Source organism: Calliphora vicina, chromosome 3 (genome assembly GCF_958450345.1).
Source record: "Calliphora vicina chromosome 3, idCalVici1.1, whole genome shotgun sequence".
Taxonomy (NCBI): domain Eukaryota; kingdom Metazoa; phylum Arthropoda; class Insecta; order Diptera; family Calliphoridae; genus Calliphora; species Calliphora vicina.
In genome coordinates, this window is record NC_088782.1 from 10,078,142 (window position 1) to 10,095,228 (window position 17,087).

Below are 17,087 nucleotides of genomic sequence, written 5' to 3' on the forward strand. Positions count from 1 at the left end.
ATGGTTAATTGATCAAATTTGATTTTGTAAATAGAATTTAGAATTAATTCTTTCAAAACTTTGATTCCATATTTGTTGGCTTTATGAAAACAAACCAAAACAAACGATTGCGCAATTTTCAAAGGATTAATCATTTTCCAAGATGGAGACAAATTTTAAATCTTGTTTTCGTAAACAAGCTTTTAACATTCAAACTGTACGACGGATTAGGTTTTTAAAGTCGAATATAGTGTGTCTTGAAAAATGTATCATCTAAAATTATGTTTTAAACTTTCTAGTTGTTTTAGCCTACTCAAAGTCCACTTTCATTTGCCATTAATATCATTTGTATCCTTTATATAACGACTCAAAATTTTTAATTTCAATATTTTAACCTCAAAGTTTTTGTTACGCACAAATTCATTCAAAATTTATAACTTTCCCAAATGAAGCAATGCGTGGGTGAGTCCTGCTTTTAAAGGGAGTAGAAATGTTTGTATAAGTAGTCATAAAGTTGACTTCCAATATGACCTTTCAACTGCTTCCATTTAAAACAAATTAACATTTCTATACATTTATCTAAGTGTTACCAAACAAAATAAAATTATTTGAAAATATACACCCCTGACATGTCAATGTCAAACTCAAGCAAACTCAGTCAGCCCAATTATGAATAAAAATTCCCCGGGAGTTTTTCCCCTTTTCTCATTTTTCCAATTCAAATTCAATGGGAAAGAACTCCCGGGGAACAAACTTCCGCGAAATTTTTTATTCATAATTGGGCTGGGTAAGTTGTGAGCAGTAGTAATATATTGTAATATCCAAATACCGACATTTCTTTAAATATAGTGGAAATTCAGGGGTGTTCCATACCAGAGAATTTAAAATTTGGTTACAAATTTGGAATTTATACGATACGATTTAAGGACCGCTCACTGCAATCCTTTTACTCATTTAAATCAATATCAAATTATGTGTAATGTCAAATTTGTCATACATTGTACATAAAAAGCTTAAGGGGTTAGGATTTAGTATCACAAACATAAAATTCAAAAATGAATACATCATAAATGATACTGAAATCTAATCCAAAATCCGTGTGTCAAATAATTTCATTATTATTATTAATAATTTTATCAATTTAAATAAATAAAACAAAAACAAAGAAATCAAGGCAAATATTAGTTTGTAGTTTACCCAAAATGATGAAAAAAAAGAAAAATAAAAACCCAATCAACACAAATTTTTTCATATTCAATTTTTTATAAAAATTAAACCTAAAAAAAATATACAATTAATAAAAAAAAATACTATAAAATTAAAGAAAAACCAAAAAAAAAAATCTAACAAAATAAATAAAATTTTTAATAATTATTCTTAAACTAAAACATAGATTTAATTATAATAAAACAAAAAGTAGTATGAAAGTAAAATTTACATTTAAAACAAAAAAATCTATATTAATATTAAAAATAAAATAAAAAAACAAATCAGTTTTCCTATTCAGAAATGTGCTCGCTGTTAATGAAATAAAAAAATATAATAAATATTAAACAATATAATAATAGTTTATAAACAAAATACATAAATTATAAACAAACTTATAACAACTGTGTCTAAATATTTTAATTATTTTTATTGTATCATTTCTTTTCTCTTTTTCAAACACGAAAAAAGAAAACAACTCGCTTTTGTCTCAAAAAATAAAAATAAACTTTCAAATTAGTAACAAATTTATAAAAGAAAATTAAAAAAATAAACCAAAAAAAAAACTATATAAATTTGTTGGTTTTTCATCATCAATATCATAAAATAAAGTAAAAAAAAGAATTACATTTTTAAAACGTGTAAAAGCATTACAAAAAAAAGTGGAATAAATAAAATTATAAATCAAGTGATAATCCTAACATTAAAAAAAATAATGATATTTTTAATGGAATTTCAATTGGAAAGGTAAGAAAAGTATAGTACAACCCTGTAAAATGACAGGAAGATGATAAATAATAGTCTTACCCTTTTTGCTCATTCTGCAGATGTCGTGATAAGGCTTTACCCTATGATGACCAAAAAAGTGTTTAAAAACTAAACGAATTGCTCGATTTTAATTACATTTTCCTTGGCTATAGAAGAAGTGCAGTTGAGTTTAAATTTTGAACTTTAAAGACCATGCGAAAGGAGTCTCAAGGCCCAAAGTGTGGATCCACTGATATATGAAAACGATGGCTAATTTTTGTTATCTATCCGATTTTAGATATTTTAATATACATACAAAATAGGAATTTATATCTCATCGATAACAATACAAGTTTATTTATCATCCTGGTGATACATTTCTATTGGAACATTTAAACTAAATATCAGGATATTTAAAGCCAACGATATATGTATATATTTCTTAAGTTTACTTTACTGTAAGTTCGAATAGTTATTTTTTTAAAGATTCTTATCATTGAAAACAAATTTAACATCAATTATCCTTTATTGAATCATATAAATAGGAATGACATTCTGTATACATTACAAAAAACGTACTACATGTACATACATATATTTTATTATTAATTTTTTGGTTAAATTTCACTGGGTCTGTGTATATAAAAATCTCTGAGTAGTTTAGTCATCTCTGGGCTGTGGATAGAATTGTGTTAAAGTCTCTGCTATAGCTTTAGCCAATTCAGGACTGGCAGCGGCCAAGACACGGCGAGACATCATATCGAATGGACCACCGGCAGGATCAATAACCACACCACCAGCCTCACGCACTATTAAATCGCCGGCACACACATCCCAGGCGTGTATGCTAAATTCATAGTTGGCATCGGCAGCACCCAACGCCACCATAGACATGTTAAGGGCAGCAGAACCAAGAACACGTAAGCTGTAAAACCAAAAGTAAGGAAATTATAAAACATATGGAAATTTGTTTAATATCTACATACCCATGAGCTTTAGCCGCCATTTTAGAAAAGTTTTCCTTTACCACTTCCATTTTCTCCGGATCTCTGGTGGTGCCAAATTCACTGGTTATTAGGGACTTTGACAAATCTTTTTGGCCACTAACTTTAATGGGCTTATCATTGTAAAATGCTCCCTGGCCACGGCGGGCAGTGAAACGTTGTTGCAACAAGGGATTGTAGACTACAGCTAATTCGGTGACTTTGTTTACTACCAAACCCACCGATATACAGGAGTGTGGGAAGGCATGCACAAAGTTCATGGTGCCATCTACTGGATCAATAATCCAGGTGGGTGAATCAGTTAGTTTTTTGGGGGCACCTTCAGCGCTGCTCTCTTCTTCGCCTATGAATCTGAAATATGAAAATATAAAGAAAGAAAAGTTTAACAATTTGGCAAATTGTAATGAATTCTATTATTAATTGAGTTTTTGTAGAGACATAAGAATTTCGAATTTTCGAGGGATTTATTATATTGATATAAATTGATACCTATTACTAAAATTTGTAGTCCAGCAAGTGATTGTCTGAAAAATATTGTATTAGTGCTGAATATTTTTAGAAAATTTTCCATCCGTTGTGGAATCTATAACAAATTTTCCATTTGCAATAGATTTCAGCAGACATTTTTATGTTTACAATTAATTTCTGGAAGTTTTATATAATTTGCATACAATTGCAAACTATTTTATCTCAAAAAAAATTAATTAAAACATTCCACAATCTTGTTAATAATGTAAACAAGTAAAAAAAAATCAAATAGTTAAGTACTATTCTAAACTCATTTGTATGCCCACAATGAAAACGATTGATAATTTTCTTTTCAATAACAAAAAATAAAGAAGAAAAAATTAAATAAATAATGAGCTCATACTTGTGATCTGGAAACTGCTCTCGTATGCCCTTCATTAACAGCTGTTCAACTTCCTTGTCCGTCTCGGTGACCAAATCAATGTCTCCCTGTTTGCAAACGAACTCCTGGCGGGTCTCATTTCTGTGAGCAATTATCTACCAAAGAAAAAATCAATATTTTAATTAATAAAAACATATAATTATGAAACTATTTTGCAACTAGCTCTTACCGCACCGGCTTTGTTTACCAAATCGGTAATCACCTCAAAGCACTTGTCCAAGTTTACGCTGGAGTCAACCATTTTTGCTAAGGTTCTATAAAAAACTAAACTCTTCAAAGAGTTTTTATTAAATAAATGTTCGACAAATATAAACAGTTTGATTATTTTATTAATATTAAGTACTTGATTGTTGTATCGTTTCTTTAACAATTCAACACACACAATTTCTAATCTAATTAAATTAGCGAAATGTATACAAAAATATTCCACTTGTCAAAAGTTAACAACAAAAACAAAACACACTAATGCCATATGTTTAACTAAAATCGCTTAAACCATATGGCAGCTCTAGCAAAATATCTCATTAATACGCAGCAGTCATTCTCAAAGTTTGAAGTTTTATTAAATGAGTTTATTTTAAGAGAGTACAAACAAGTGGTTGTGTGAGAAAATTAGTGCTAATAAAATGATTAAAAAATAAGGTTAAAACTTTACGATATTTAATAAAAAATATAACAATCTATTGTTTAACAAATAGGCTATGGAATTATTAAAAAATATTAAGTGAAAGTATGAAATTAATTGGAAAAATGTATGTATAAACTAGAGTGAAAATCATAATTTTTTCTTGGGTCTGTCAACCAAATTGTGAAAAATGGCGGTACTTTTTTTTAAGCTTAGTTTACCAGTTATTTCCAAACTATTATTTAATGCTGTTATCCTCAAACTGTATATCACAGTTTAATAACGTTTATGTATTTTGAATTCAAATTAAAAAAAACAATTAGTGATAATTAAATACCAATGATTTCAAAACTTTAACTATTTATGTGAGATTTAAACTGTTTTGTCATCCGTTTTCCGGTGTTTAAGGGACATTTGTATTATAATTTAAAAATAACTGTGTGATAATAATGACTGTTAAATTGTAAAATAAAATATAAACAAATTTAAATCAAATATTGAAATTAGTTAAACGCGATAAGGATAAATATTATTTAAATATAAAGAATAAAAAAAATAAAAACTAATTAGAAGGACTGCAGTTACTGTATCCTTGATTTGCGAAAAGATTTAAATGGAACGTAAAAATGTTTAATTGGAAATGTTTGAACATAAATTTAAGAAATTAAAATATAATATCGATAAATGCTAAAATTATAAAGTGATAAAATATGAATACCTACATAAAAAAGTAATTAAATTTATTATTCATTAAATAAAAAAAAATATAAAAAGCAGATCAAAATGTTTTATAATAAATTAATAATATGTAATAAATAAAGCAAAAATTATAAGCCCCATTTTCAGAATCTGTTTATTGTGTCAAGATTTTTTAAATATATACTCTGCTTTTTGTACACTAAGGGCCATTATTACAACTTGCCGTTATAGTTAAAGGTAACTTTAAGCAATAGAAAAAGGTACCCTTAAAGGTAACTTTAACTATAACGGTAATTTGTAATAATAATACAATAGTGTACAAAAAGCAGAGTATATATTTAAAAAATCTTGACACAAATTAAAATTTGTTTGTACCGTATTAATGGCTTAAACTTTTGGTTCTCTACCCTACACGGATGTTGCAGCTCAAAATATTCTCTTGAATTTCTTTAATAAAACAGCTTGGTAAGTGAACAACTCTTTATACTTAAGAAATTTTTCATTTAAAAATTTTCGAAATTCATATCTCGAAAACAAAAGTTCAATGCTAAAATTAGCAAAAACAATTTCATCATTTCCTTTTAATTTTTTATTATTTTATTATATTTATTAACTTTCAATATATTTTATAATTTCAACAATAATACATACATTTATTTATTTATATACTCATATATTTATTTAGCCTTTTTTCATTGTAATTCTTTTTATTCGTACATTAAAACCATAAATTTGTTTAAGCCTTTTAAGTTTTCTATTCTATTAAAAGTGATTCTTTTGGTTTTTCCACATTTATTTTAATTAATTTAATCAAGTAATAATTACTTACATACATTTACGTTAAAATAAAAACTTAAAATTTATATAATCATACAATTAATACGTACTTCAAATATAATAATGATATGTATTCGTTGCTGGAAGTCTTAATTTATTTCAATTTTGCTTTTCTTGAGCCAATACTAAATTGTATAATCAAAATAATACAATACTAAATAAAAGCAAATTTTTTGTTAAATACTTGTATGGTTGAGTACAAAAAAAAAATTAGTTAAGTAATGATATGTTTTGTTATAAATTAGTTTTTAAGCTTTTTTTTAAATATTAATTTGTTTTGTTTTAATATTTATTTAAATCACTTTTTCAGCATTATATAGTTATTATTTTAATATATATTCCTGCACCTACCTGTGGTTGTAACATTTCCCAGCATACTTTAGTTGATTATTTGAGTAACAAAATGAGTTCTCTTTTTTATACACATTTTTTAAACATTAATTTGTTTATAGTTTTTGTTCATAAACAAAAATAATCAGAACGTAATCCTTGAATCCTTATGACCTAGACATCACTTTATAACAAGGTTGGCGACCGTTAACTATAAAAAACTTTTTCAACTCGACTATTGTTACCGAAATAACTGCAATTATCGTTACCGTTAAGCCAAATTGTTGGGTGTATGACTTTTTGTTTATACTAACTTATATGTCATTTTGAAGAGTACAAATAAATCTGCCATTTATTCTAACTCAGTTATTGAACATTATAGTGTAAACAACAACGTGTTTTTTCCTTCAAAAATGTGGAATTTAGTGCCAACAAAGCGTCATATGCGGGAAGTTTTGCTTTACTTCTTTAATTTGAAAAAAGTGCCATTGAAGCACACCCGTGAATGTGTTGCATCGGTTTCAAAGTGGGAGAAATGGTTTGTGCCTTTCAGAAGTGGCGATTTTGACAGATTATACGGCCAGATATGAAACCATAATATTTCATCATGACAACGCACGGTCACATGTTGCAATACCTGTTAAAAAGTATTTAGAATGAAGTAGTTGGTAAGTTCTGCATCACCCGCTTTATAGTCCAGACCTTGCTCTGACCGGCTACTATTTGTTTAGATCGATTCAGAACGCCCTCTCTGGGATACTCTTAACTTTGGAACAGAGTATCCGATATTGGCTTGATTCGTTATTGTCCTCAAAAGATGAGGAGTTCTTTTGGCTCGGAAACCATATGTTGTAGAAAAGATGGGAAATGGTCATAGGTCAACAATGGCCAATACTTTGAGTAAATTTATATTCAAAATTAAAGCTAAAAATTTCAAAAAATCCCGAATTTTTAAGTTATACAACCAATATTTGGTTGAAAAATCTTTTTTTTTGAAAATTAGGATAGATAGACATCGTTACAACAACTCTTCTATTACCAAGTCAAGCAATGGAAACCGAGATTGAGAGCGTCATATTTAAAACTGAGGGTTGGTTTGATGAAACATAATATTAGAGGTCATATAAAAAAAGTTGTTACTCTTTTCAATCAAGAGACTTCATTCCATGAAATTATCGAATATTTGTTATTCTCCTTACTATTTCTGATTACTCAATTAGTTAATTTTGAAGATATGATAATTCCAGTTTATTTCTCCTTCGAGGAAAATAATCTAATAGTTTCATTTTAGTTGAATTTTCAATAATCGGTTCATGTGAGTAAATCACTGAGAAAAATTTCAATTAATTAAATATTAGAACTGTTTTTGTAATTCGTATAATATCTGTTGAGTGAGAGTATATTTACTTTTTGTTAATGTCATAACAATACGGTTTTTGTATTATCTAATTGATCCTGTAAAAATATAGATGATCATAAACATAAACACTGGTCTCAATAAGTTTAGTACCTACTTGGCTTAAAATTATTTTTCATAACGTCTTTAAAATGCCTTGAAAAGTGTAAGATTACCCCACTACAATTCAAAATTGTTTTACTTAAAGTTCGTTCTTAAAAATTGTTGTACTATTTTAAAGATTCCTTAAATCTTACTAAATGTGTTGTTTAGTCCTAATAAAATAAACAAAATCACTTAAACTATAGCACAGCATTTATATGTAAAAAGTATGATGTAAAACTGTGATTATCCTATACTACATTAATGCAAAGTGAAATCAATTTCAAAATAAATGGAAATACTGACCCAAACTATAAAATACTTCACAAAGTGGTAGAGAGGAGCTATAGTATGCAAATATGAAAATTATATACCCTTCACTAAATTATTCTTTAAAATAAACTTGTTTGTTGAAATCAACTTTCCCTAGCCCCCAAATAACTTACATACATGATTCATACATCAATATATCAGGAATTCTTCCAGCTATATTCAAAATCGACAAAATCGGCCGACAAATGGCTGAGATGTAAGGGAAAAAACCGGGACAACCTCGATTTTTGGCCTATTTTTTTATCTATATCTGGATTACTATATATCAACGATGTATGGGTCAAAATCGGGAAAAATATTGTTTAACCCGAATTTCTTTTTCATTAAACAAATTTTTTTGTTATAAATTCTTATTTCAAAAAATTATTTAAAAATAAATTTGAACAAACCTTTTTTCAAAAAAAATTAAAAAACAATTTTGAAAAAATAATTAAATTTTGTTTACCTAAAACTATTTTAAAGTATAATTTGGTGAAGGGTATATAAGATTTGGCACAGCCCAATATATCTCTCTTCTTATACCCTTCACCTACGTGAGAAGGGTATACATATATAAGTTTGTCATTCCGTTTTTAATTTCCACAATATAATTTTCCGACCCTATAAAGTATGTATATTCTGGATCCTTATAGGTAGCGGAGTCGATTAAGCCATGTCCGTCTGTCTGTTTGTCTGTTGAAATCAACTTTCCGAAGCCCCCAAATAACTCACATACACGATTCATACATCAATATCTCCGGAATTCTTCCGGCTCGGTTGCTATTTAAAATCGGGCCACAAATGGCTGAGACATAAGGAAAAAAACAGGACAACCTCGATTTTCGATTAATATAGACAATATGGATATCTAATGATAGATATTTCGAAGATCTTTGCAACGACGTAATAAGAGCATAGTAAGTTGGACCTAAAATCTAAAAATATTTGTTAACCCGAATTTTTTTTCACAAAATTTTTTTTTTTGCTAAATATTTAAAAAGATTTAAAAAAAAACATAAAAAAAATTTTAAAATTAAAAAAAAAACAATTCGAAATTTTTTTTTCCACAAAATTAAAAAAATCTTGTTTACCTAAATATATTTAAAATTTTTATTTTGAAATATAATTTGGTGAAGGGTATATAAGATTCGGCACAGCCGAATATAGCTCTCTTACATGTTTTAATTCACTTTGTATTTAACCAGTAAAATTGTAGATCACAACTTATTACCATTTATTTTACAATTGAGCCCACTAATCAGTATTTTTGCACTATCGAATCGAAATGTCAAAAGTAGTGTAGATTAATTTGTTCAATTTACTAAAAGTACAAAAAACAAGTGCCAGTGCAATAGAAACGAAATAAACAAAACAACAATTTCATAAAAAATACTTTAAAAGTTTTAAAACGGAACTGAATCGCAACACCTACTAATAAATTGCAAACAAATTAACAACAACAAGAACTAATTTATGTTTTGGTATTTTTTTGTATTTTTTTTAATAGAATATAGTTTTAAGATTTTATTAATATTTAAAATCATTTTTATTTTGTGTACTTATGACTTAACATTAAGATAAAAAATATATAAAAAATATTCAAATTTTTATTATATTTTAAATAAAAAAAATTGTAACAAATTACTTGGTAATAAACTAATAAACCAGAACGCAAAATGAAATTTAATCACATTTAACGAAAATGAAAAGAAAAACTAACTAATAAAACAATAACTACTTGGCTAAAAGCAAATTACATGCATCTACAAGATACAAGTTACAAATTACAAATTACATTAAATAATCATTTACAAACATATAAACTATTGGTACACAGACTCGGTCTAAACGAAAAAAATATAAAATTATTTTATTTAATAAATAAAATCACAAAATAATAATATGTAATAAGAATAGTTAAAAAAGATTATTGAGAATGTGCAATGTATATAATTTGTATATGTATAAAGTACTAGAGTTTTTGGATCTGGTTGGGATTTTGGGTATGTGTTTTTTGTGTGTGTGCGGTTCTTAAACATTTAACATAAATTTTTAAGGAAAATTATTTACTTAAATTAAAACTTAAACAACTAAAATGAATCATAGAGATTTACAGAGAACTAATAGAAAAAGAAGAATAATAATAAGAAAAACTCCCATACAGAGTTGCAGTTTTTTATGCTTAAAAGTTTTCAATTATTTTGTTTTTTACTTATTTTGTGGTTGTGGCCTTTAACTGCTGCAGCTTGTTTTGTGTGTGTGTATATATTGTAATATATATATTTTATGATATCCTTAAGCCTCTGGTTGGTTGTTTTCTATATATTGTTGGTTGGTTTTCTGGAATGCATGGAGACTTAAGCAAACTTACTTGGCTTCTTGAGGACGGTTGGCAAACAATTGTTCGACAATACTTTCATCAGCCAAGGTGGACGTATCACCCACATTACGATCATTCACTGCCACTTTACGCAACACACGACGCATTATCTTGCCCGAACGAGTTTTGGGCAAACCGGGAGCATGTTGCACCACATCGGGCATAGCGAAAGGACCAATACGTTCACGCACCAACTTTTTCAACTCCGAAATCAATTTAGCATCAAACTTCTCATTTTCATTGGTGGTAATGAAACAATACAGACATTGTCCCTTCACCGCATGAGGTCTGGCCACTACGGCCGACTCTGAAACACGGGGATGTTCTGTTAGCACTGATTCTACTTCGGCTGTGGACATAAGATGTCCCGATACATTTAACATATCATCAACACGTCCGGTAATCCATAAATAGCCATCAGCATCACGACGAGCACCATCGCCGGTACAATAAAAGCCAGGGAATTTCGAGAAATAGGTTTCTTCATATCGTTCATGATTATTGAACAGGGTGCGCATCATGCCCGGCCAAGGTTGAGAGAATACCAAATAGCCTTCGCCTTCACCTTTAATCTCAATACCACTTTCATCCAGCAATATTGGTTTAACGCCAAAGAAGGGGAATGACTACAATATAAATAACAAATAACATTAATTTATTGCAAAACTATGATTTATTTCCAGTGTACTTACTGCTGATCCAGGTTTCATTGGTGTACAACCCGGTAAGGGGGTTATAACATGGCCACCAGTTTCAGTTTGCCAGAAAGTATCCACAATGGAACATCTTTCTTTGCCAACATAACGGTAATACCATAGCCAGGCCTCGGGATTAATGGGTTCACCAACACTGCCCAAAACTCTGCAATAAAAATAATGAGATATTTAGTAATTGTTTTAAAAATGGTTTTAAATGAGTTTTGTTATACAAACATTCAAAAATTTGTAACAAGTTGACCTTACAAAAGACTTAATCATCATAAGGATGTGATCTAAGAATTATACACGCCACATATCATACCAACTTTTCCTAAGTTAAGCTTCTAGCTATCTGTACGAATTTGTGTGTATTTTTGGGACTGTGACATTGGTCTCACAGAAAGCGCAACTAAACACTATATGTCAATTGTAATGGAGTAGTCTGGTTCCGTCTGCGGGAATAATCTCTCTGATCTAAAGTAAACCTAAATTAAAAACCCATGACTCTAAAAGGTGATATTCAAAAGAGGACCTCGCCAAAATCGGATGTCATGGAATGGAATAGATCCAGCATCCTTAACTTCCAGAGAGAAGTAAACTGAAAATCTCTCTAATCTGGATCAAACCTAAATTAAAAACCCATGACTATAAAAGTGATTTTCAAGAGAGGAGCTTTCCAATATCGGAGATCATTAAATGCACTAGATCCAGCATCCTTAACTTCCACAGAGAAGTAGCAGACAAGTCAGTCAATTAAGTAATGAACAAGACCATAACGTCACTACGTTTAAACCTGGATCTAGCACGATCGCCAGTTCTAGTAGCAATCAAAGTCTAAATACATTAGAATAGGATGGGAATAATTGATGAATGTAGACTGTTGTCAATAGTAAGAAAATGGATTAGTAGAGAAATATAGAAGGCTGTTTCGCAGTGATATTTAATCATTTGTATGCTAAAGCCAAGTTTCAGGAAGAGACCTCAAGTATAAGTACCAAGTCTGAAGCCATTGTGATCACGACATGGAATATGACTCTATTGAAAGTATCTCGTGGAGCAAACATCTGAAACTCATTACTCAAATGCGGAATATTCAAGCAAGACCTTGTCAAAACGGATCATGTCAATCGCAATAGGTTGACGATTTCTTCACTATTTAAGGTCAGTGGATACACGACATCCAGCTTCCTTACTTCCAGAGTGAAGTAAAGTGAGTAGATTAAGATTGGGAATTCAAGTCAACGACCGAACTAGACCTGGACGTTCATGTTCCTACAGTAAACCTAAACAGAACACGATCACCTAGCAAACATCCATTGATGTTTACATTGGCTCCATTGGCACATCATAGGAGTAATAAACAATGTGGTTAAATATACAATTGTTTTGTGTTTTTCACTATTTATGACTAATGCTAACATAAACCTGTAAATCTAAATTGTATATAACTAGATGTTATATTAAAAAAAGTGCCTTATAAAATTGTTATTGCGAACTTACTTCAAATGCTGTAATTTATGCTTCAAAACTGGACCATCGCCGAATTTCATGAGAGCTCTTATAGCCGTAGGGGCAGTATAGAATTGTGTAACCTTATACTTGTCAATAACCGACCAATAACGATCATTATCAGGATAGAATGGAGTGCCTTCGAACTAAAAAAAAATAAACAAATGAAAATTAGAACTTAAATATTATTTGAATATTAAAATATCTCCCCACTTACAATAACTGACGAAGCACCATTGGCCAAAGGACCATACACCACATAGGTGTGACCAGTAATCCAGCCAACATCGGCAGTACACCAGTAAATATCACCAGGCTTGTAATCGAATACAATTTTAAATGTGGTGGCAGCATACAACAAATAACCGCCGGTAGTGTGCAAAACACCCTTGGGTTTACCAGTCGAACCGCTGGTGTATAACATAAACAAGGGATCCTCAGCATCCATCCATTCGGGATAGCAAGCGGGTTCCTTATCTTCCATTTCTTCGTGCCACCAGAAATCACGAATATCGGTCCAGGGTATATCCTCCTCGACGTGATTCTCCTGACAGGCGGTAACTCTCTTCAAATGCGAAACAACTATACATTTCTCTACGGTATGGCCCATTTCTTCGGCCTTCTCTAAAGCTATATCACACAAAGCTTTCAGGTACAAAGGTTTCTCACCACGCCAAGCGCCATCAGCAGTAATCAGGATTTTTGCCTTACAATCGAACATACGTTCGGCCAAGGAGTCGGATGAGAAACCGGCAAAAACAATGGAATGTACAGCACCAATACGGGCACAAGCCAACATGGCAATGGGTAGCTCCAATATCATGGGCATATAAATGGAAACACGATCACCCTTTTTGACGCCATGATCCTTTAAAACATTGGCGAAACGGCAAACTTCCTCCAACAGTTTGCGGTAGGTAAGACCTCTGGAATAGTCATCTGGATGATTGCCTTCCCTGCAAGCAAAAAATTAAGATGAACACAATTTATTTGCTGCCACTAATTAAGTAATAACTAATTAAGCAAATTTAAACAACCTGTATCTGTAGCATTCTGTATCATTGTATTTAAGTAGGTTTCTTTTTTTAAGTAGATACTTAAACTGCTAATTATCATACAACTAGAACACCCAAGTTTACTTGACAACAATTATAAAGTTGTTGCCAGCAAACAAAACACAAAAAAGACAATGAATAGAAAATAATACACCATAAAATAAACTTTTTTCAATTAATTTACATGCATATTTATGCATTTTATAATAGAACAATGGCCCAATGTTTTTAAATGTAAACTAAAACCTCTCATACAAATACTACCAGCAAACACTGCCACTCGCCTTTAACTAGGGATGCCAAACGGGACTGGGTTTTACAAATCCCGGGATTCGGGATTTTAGAAATGCAAATCCCGGGATCCCGGGATTTTTCGGGACCCCGGGATTTTTCGGGATCCCGGGATTTTTCGGGATTTCGGGATTTTTCGGGACTTCGGGATTTTAGTTAAACGTCAAAAACATCAAATTCAACAATAAAAACTATTATTTCATTAATATATTTAAGTAGAAACATAACAAATCAAAAACTAATGCGTTAAATTAAAATAAAATGGTCCATGATTTCCCCTAGCTCCATACAATTGTCCCCCGGAGTACTATTTGAGCAGTCATAAATATCTTGATTATGCGACAATCCTTATAAAATTTTGCACAAAATAAGTTGTAAGTACTCTGAAATTATACTGTAAAGTACTGCGGAAATCGGGCTACATTTGCCCCTAGTCCCCTTTAGAAAATAACTTGAACATAAATTTCGTAAAAGTGTAAATTGTGTAAAAGCCTGTTAATGCAAGGGAGACGTGCTGCTATCCAATTCAAATGAAAAAATCTGGCTGCGTTTGGATTTGAAGCGAGATTAGTATTATAAAAATATGCTGAAATTTAGCTTTCTAAGTATTTTGGGTGCTTCAAAAATCTTCCTAAAATTTCAAAAATCTCATAATATTTCGGGATTTGTTAATCCCGAAAAATCCCGGGATTCTTTTTCACAAATCCCGGGATTCGGGAAATCCCGATCCCGAAAAATCCCGGGATTTTCGGGATCGGGATTTCGGGATTGGCATCCCTACCTTTAACAAATCCATATAATTGTGTAGATTTAAATTCTGTTTTTTTTTGTAAACATTTTAAATTCAGCAAAAAACCCTGTTTGTTCTACCCTACACAGAACTGGAACTATTGCTGTTTATTCAAATAAAAAACGGAAATTATTAGGATACCATTTGAAATCGTACATAAAGTAATAGCCAAACTAAAGACTAATTTGGGATCCTTGAGTACCGCTATCATTAGGTCCCTTTTTAATCCCTTTCTTTATATTAGTTCTAGGGTGTTTGAACACAGTATTGACCGACTTAATATCTTAATTGTTTATTTAGCTGTTACACATTTATTCTAGATCATTAACGTAATTGTAAACTTATAAATATTATAGCAAATAAAATTCGTGACTTGCAGACAGCTGGATTTTGTTAAATAATATTCAATGCAATTCCAAACGTTCCATTTTTAGGGGTTAAACACATTGATTGTTGTGAAATGCAATTTAAATTGTATTTTCTCACTTTTTTAAATAACAAAATCAAGATATTGTTTGTAACAAAAGCGGAAGCTAACTTTAACCTTAGGTTTGTTTGCATTACAATAACTTTTTAAATTTAAACAAAAGAATGAAAGTTAACTCGTGTTCTATTTAGTGAAAGTAATTAATTTGTCTGAGAGCCTAATAATCGAAATTGGAATAATGCAATGTCATTTTTAAATGTGTTTACACTTTTAGCAATTAACATTTCTTTTTTTTGGATTTGGATTTAAAAATACACACCAACCTTTGGAAATGTAAAAAAAGTAATTGCCATCGATTCCAGTGAACCTGCCAAAAAGTTAGCAGTTTGTTCAGTTTTTTTTTTTTTTTTTAATTTCAGACATATTATTTTCTAAAGATAAGAAAGAAACTTTGAGATTTGTTCACGTCATTTTTAAAACGTAGATTTTGTTTACTTATTAAAGTCCATAACAGAATCAGTATATTTCAATGTCAAGGGTTTCTCTTGTAATGTTTAAATATAATCAAATGCATTTTCTAGAAGTCTCTCGAGATTTAAGTGTAAATTGAACATTTTGTAAGCATCGTAATAAAAAGGAAACTGTTACGGAACTAGTTACTTGATTGCTCACTCCGGGATAAGGACTTGTTCTAATTGTAAGGATGAAACTTATAGAAAATAATTTATTTACCATATTAGTTTCCACTTAAACTATATTGTGGTGTCTAATAGACATACTGTAGATCATTGGTAGGCGTTCATATTGTTGAGATTACGAACATTTTCGTGAATTTACACGTACACAACCCGAAAGTAATCAAAACACACAGCAAGAGCGTAAAAAATGCAAATAACTCATTTAGTTGCAAACAATAGAGCGCAATAATACAAATATTTCATTCTGTTGCTTGATGTTGTGCGGATTTTTTATTTTTAACCCATACATGCACACAAACTACAATTTCTCTTTTTGCGCTTCCCTGCTGTAGATTTATTATAACAGAGAAAATGACCAACAAAAGCTCTTTAAATTCGATAAGAAAAGAAATGACTTGTATTTTGATTCCGGTACACAATGAGAAATGCAGTATATAATTCTTGAATAGGAACCGGAAGGAGATTTCGAGGCTAACAGCAGTGTTAACGGGTCATTGAGCGATCGTTAGCATACTTGTTCTTCCCTTCAACAGTTAATGGCGCAGAAAGGAAGAAAGCATTTTCTACCACCTTTTTGAATCTACACAGAATTCTAAACGTGCATATACAAATATCAAAGACAATGTAACATTATTGGATACTTGAATGCCGAAGGTTAGATCCAGTACTCTTTTCACTAGCATCTGGACTTGTTATAGTTCCACCGATCTTATTGTCTTGTCGAAATTGAATTATACTGGGAATTATATTGCAGAGATGGCGTATCTTCTTAACGCGGTTTTTGTTTTCAATAACTTATATGTCATTTTGAAGGGTACATATCAGTCATTTATTCTTACTTATTTATTGAAAATTATAATGTAAACAACGCAGTTTTTATTTTTGCTTCAAAAATGTCGAATTTTATACCAACAAAGCGTGATATGCAGGAAGATTTGTTTTACTTCTTTAATTTAAAAAAAAGTGCATCGATTTCTTACTAAAGCTTATGGTGAATGTGTTTCATCGGTTTCAACGTGCGAGAGATGGTTTGTGCGGTTCAGAAGTGGTGATTTTAACACGAAAGACAAAGGCAAGCCAAAAAAAAGTTAG

At 30.3% G+C, this 17,087-nt stretch overlaps 2 protein-coding genes across 2 annotated transcripts in view; both read right to left on the reverse strand.

Annotated features, from left to right (window-relative positions):
* Positions 1-2,439: 2,439 nt before the first annotated feature.
* LOC135953666 (inositol monophosphatase 1-like) lies at positions 2,440-4,225 on the reverse strand. The gene is made up of 4 exons (XM_065503633.1): positions 4,016-4,225; positions 3,808-3,941; positions 2,919-3,287; positions 2,440-2,857 (listed from the first exon to the last, which is right to left on the reverse strand). Exons 1-4 carry the CDS (start codon positions 4,085-4,087, stop codon positions 2,593-2,595), a joined length of 840 nt encoding a protein of 279 aa, XP_065359705.1. The 5' UTR covers positions 4,088-4,225; the 3' UTR covers positions 2,440-2,592.
* A 5,392-nt stretch (positions 4,226-9,617) lies between these two features.
* AcCoAS (acetyl coenzyme A synthase) overlaps positions 9,618-17,087 on the reverse strand; it is a 31,724-nt gene continuing 24,254 nt past the window's right edge. Inside the window, exons 2-5 of the mRNA XM_065503423.1 lie at positions 12,952-13,690; positions 12,726-12,880; positions 11,220-11,388; positions 9,618-11,153 (exon numbers count right to left, since the gene is read on the reverse strand). Of these exons, the coding sequence (XP_065359495.1) occupies positions 10,515-11,153; positions 11,220-11,388; positions 12,726-12,880; positions 12,952-13,690 (1,702 nt within the window). The 3' untranslated portion in view covers positions 9,618-10,514. The remainder of the gene's footprint in view (positions 11,154-11,219; positions 11,389-12,725; positions 12,881-12,951; positions 13,691-17,087) is intronic.

What these genes read in the sequence shown, in the direction of transcription:
- LOC135953666 (XM_065503633.1), bottom strand. Translation starts at nt 4,087, where the DNA reads ATGGTTGACTCCAGCGTAAACTTGGACAAGTGCTTTGAGGTGATTACC. An exon ending in GAGCAGTTTCCAGATCACAA is followed by an intron (nt 3,288 to 3,807) that starts GTATGAGCTCAT and finishes TTCATATTTCAG; the next exon opens with ATTCATAGGCGAAGAAGAGA. An exon ending in ATGGCGGCTAAAGCTCATGG is followed by an intron (nt 2,858 to 2,918) that starts GTATGTAGATAT and finishes TTGGTTTTACAG; the next exon opens with CTTACGTGTTCTTGGTTCTG.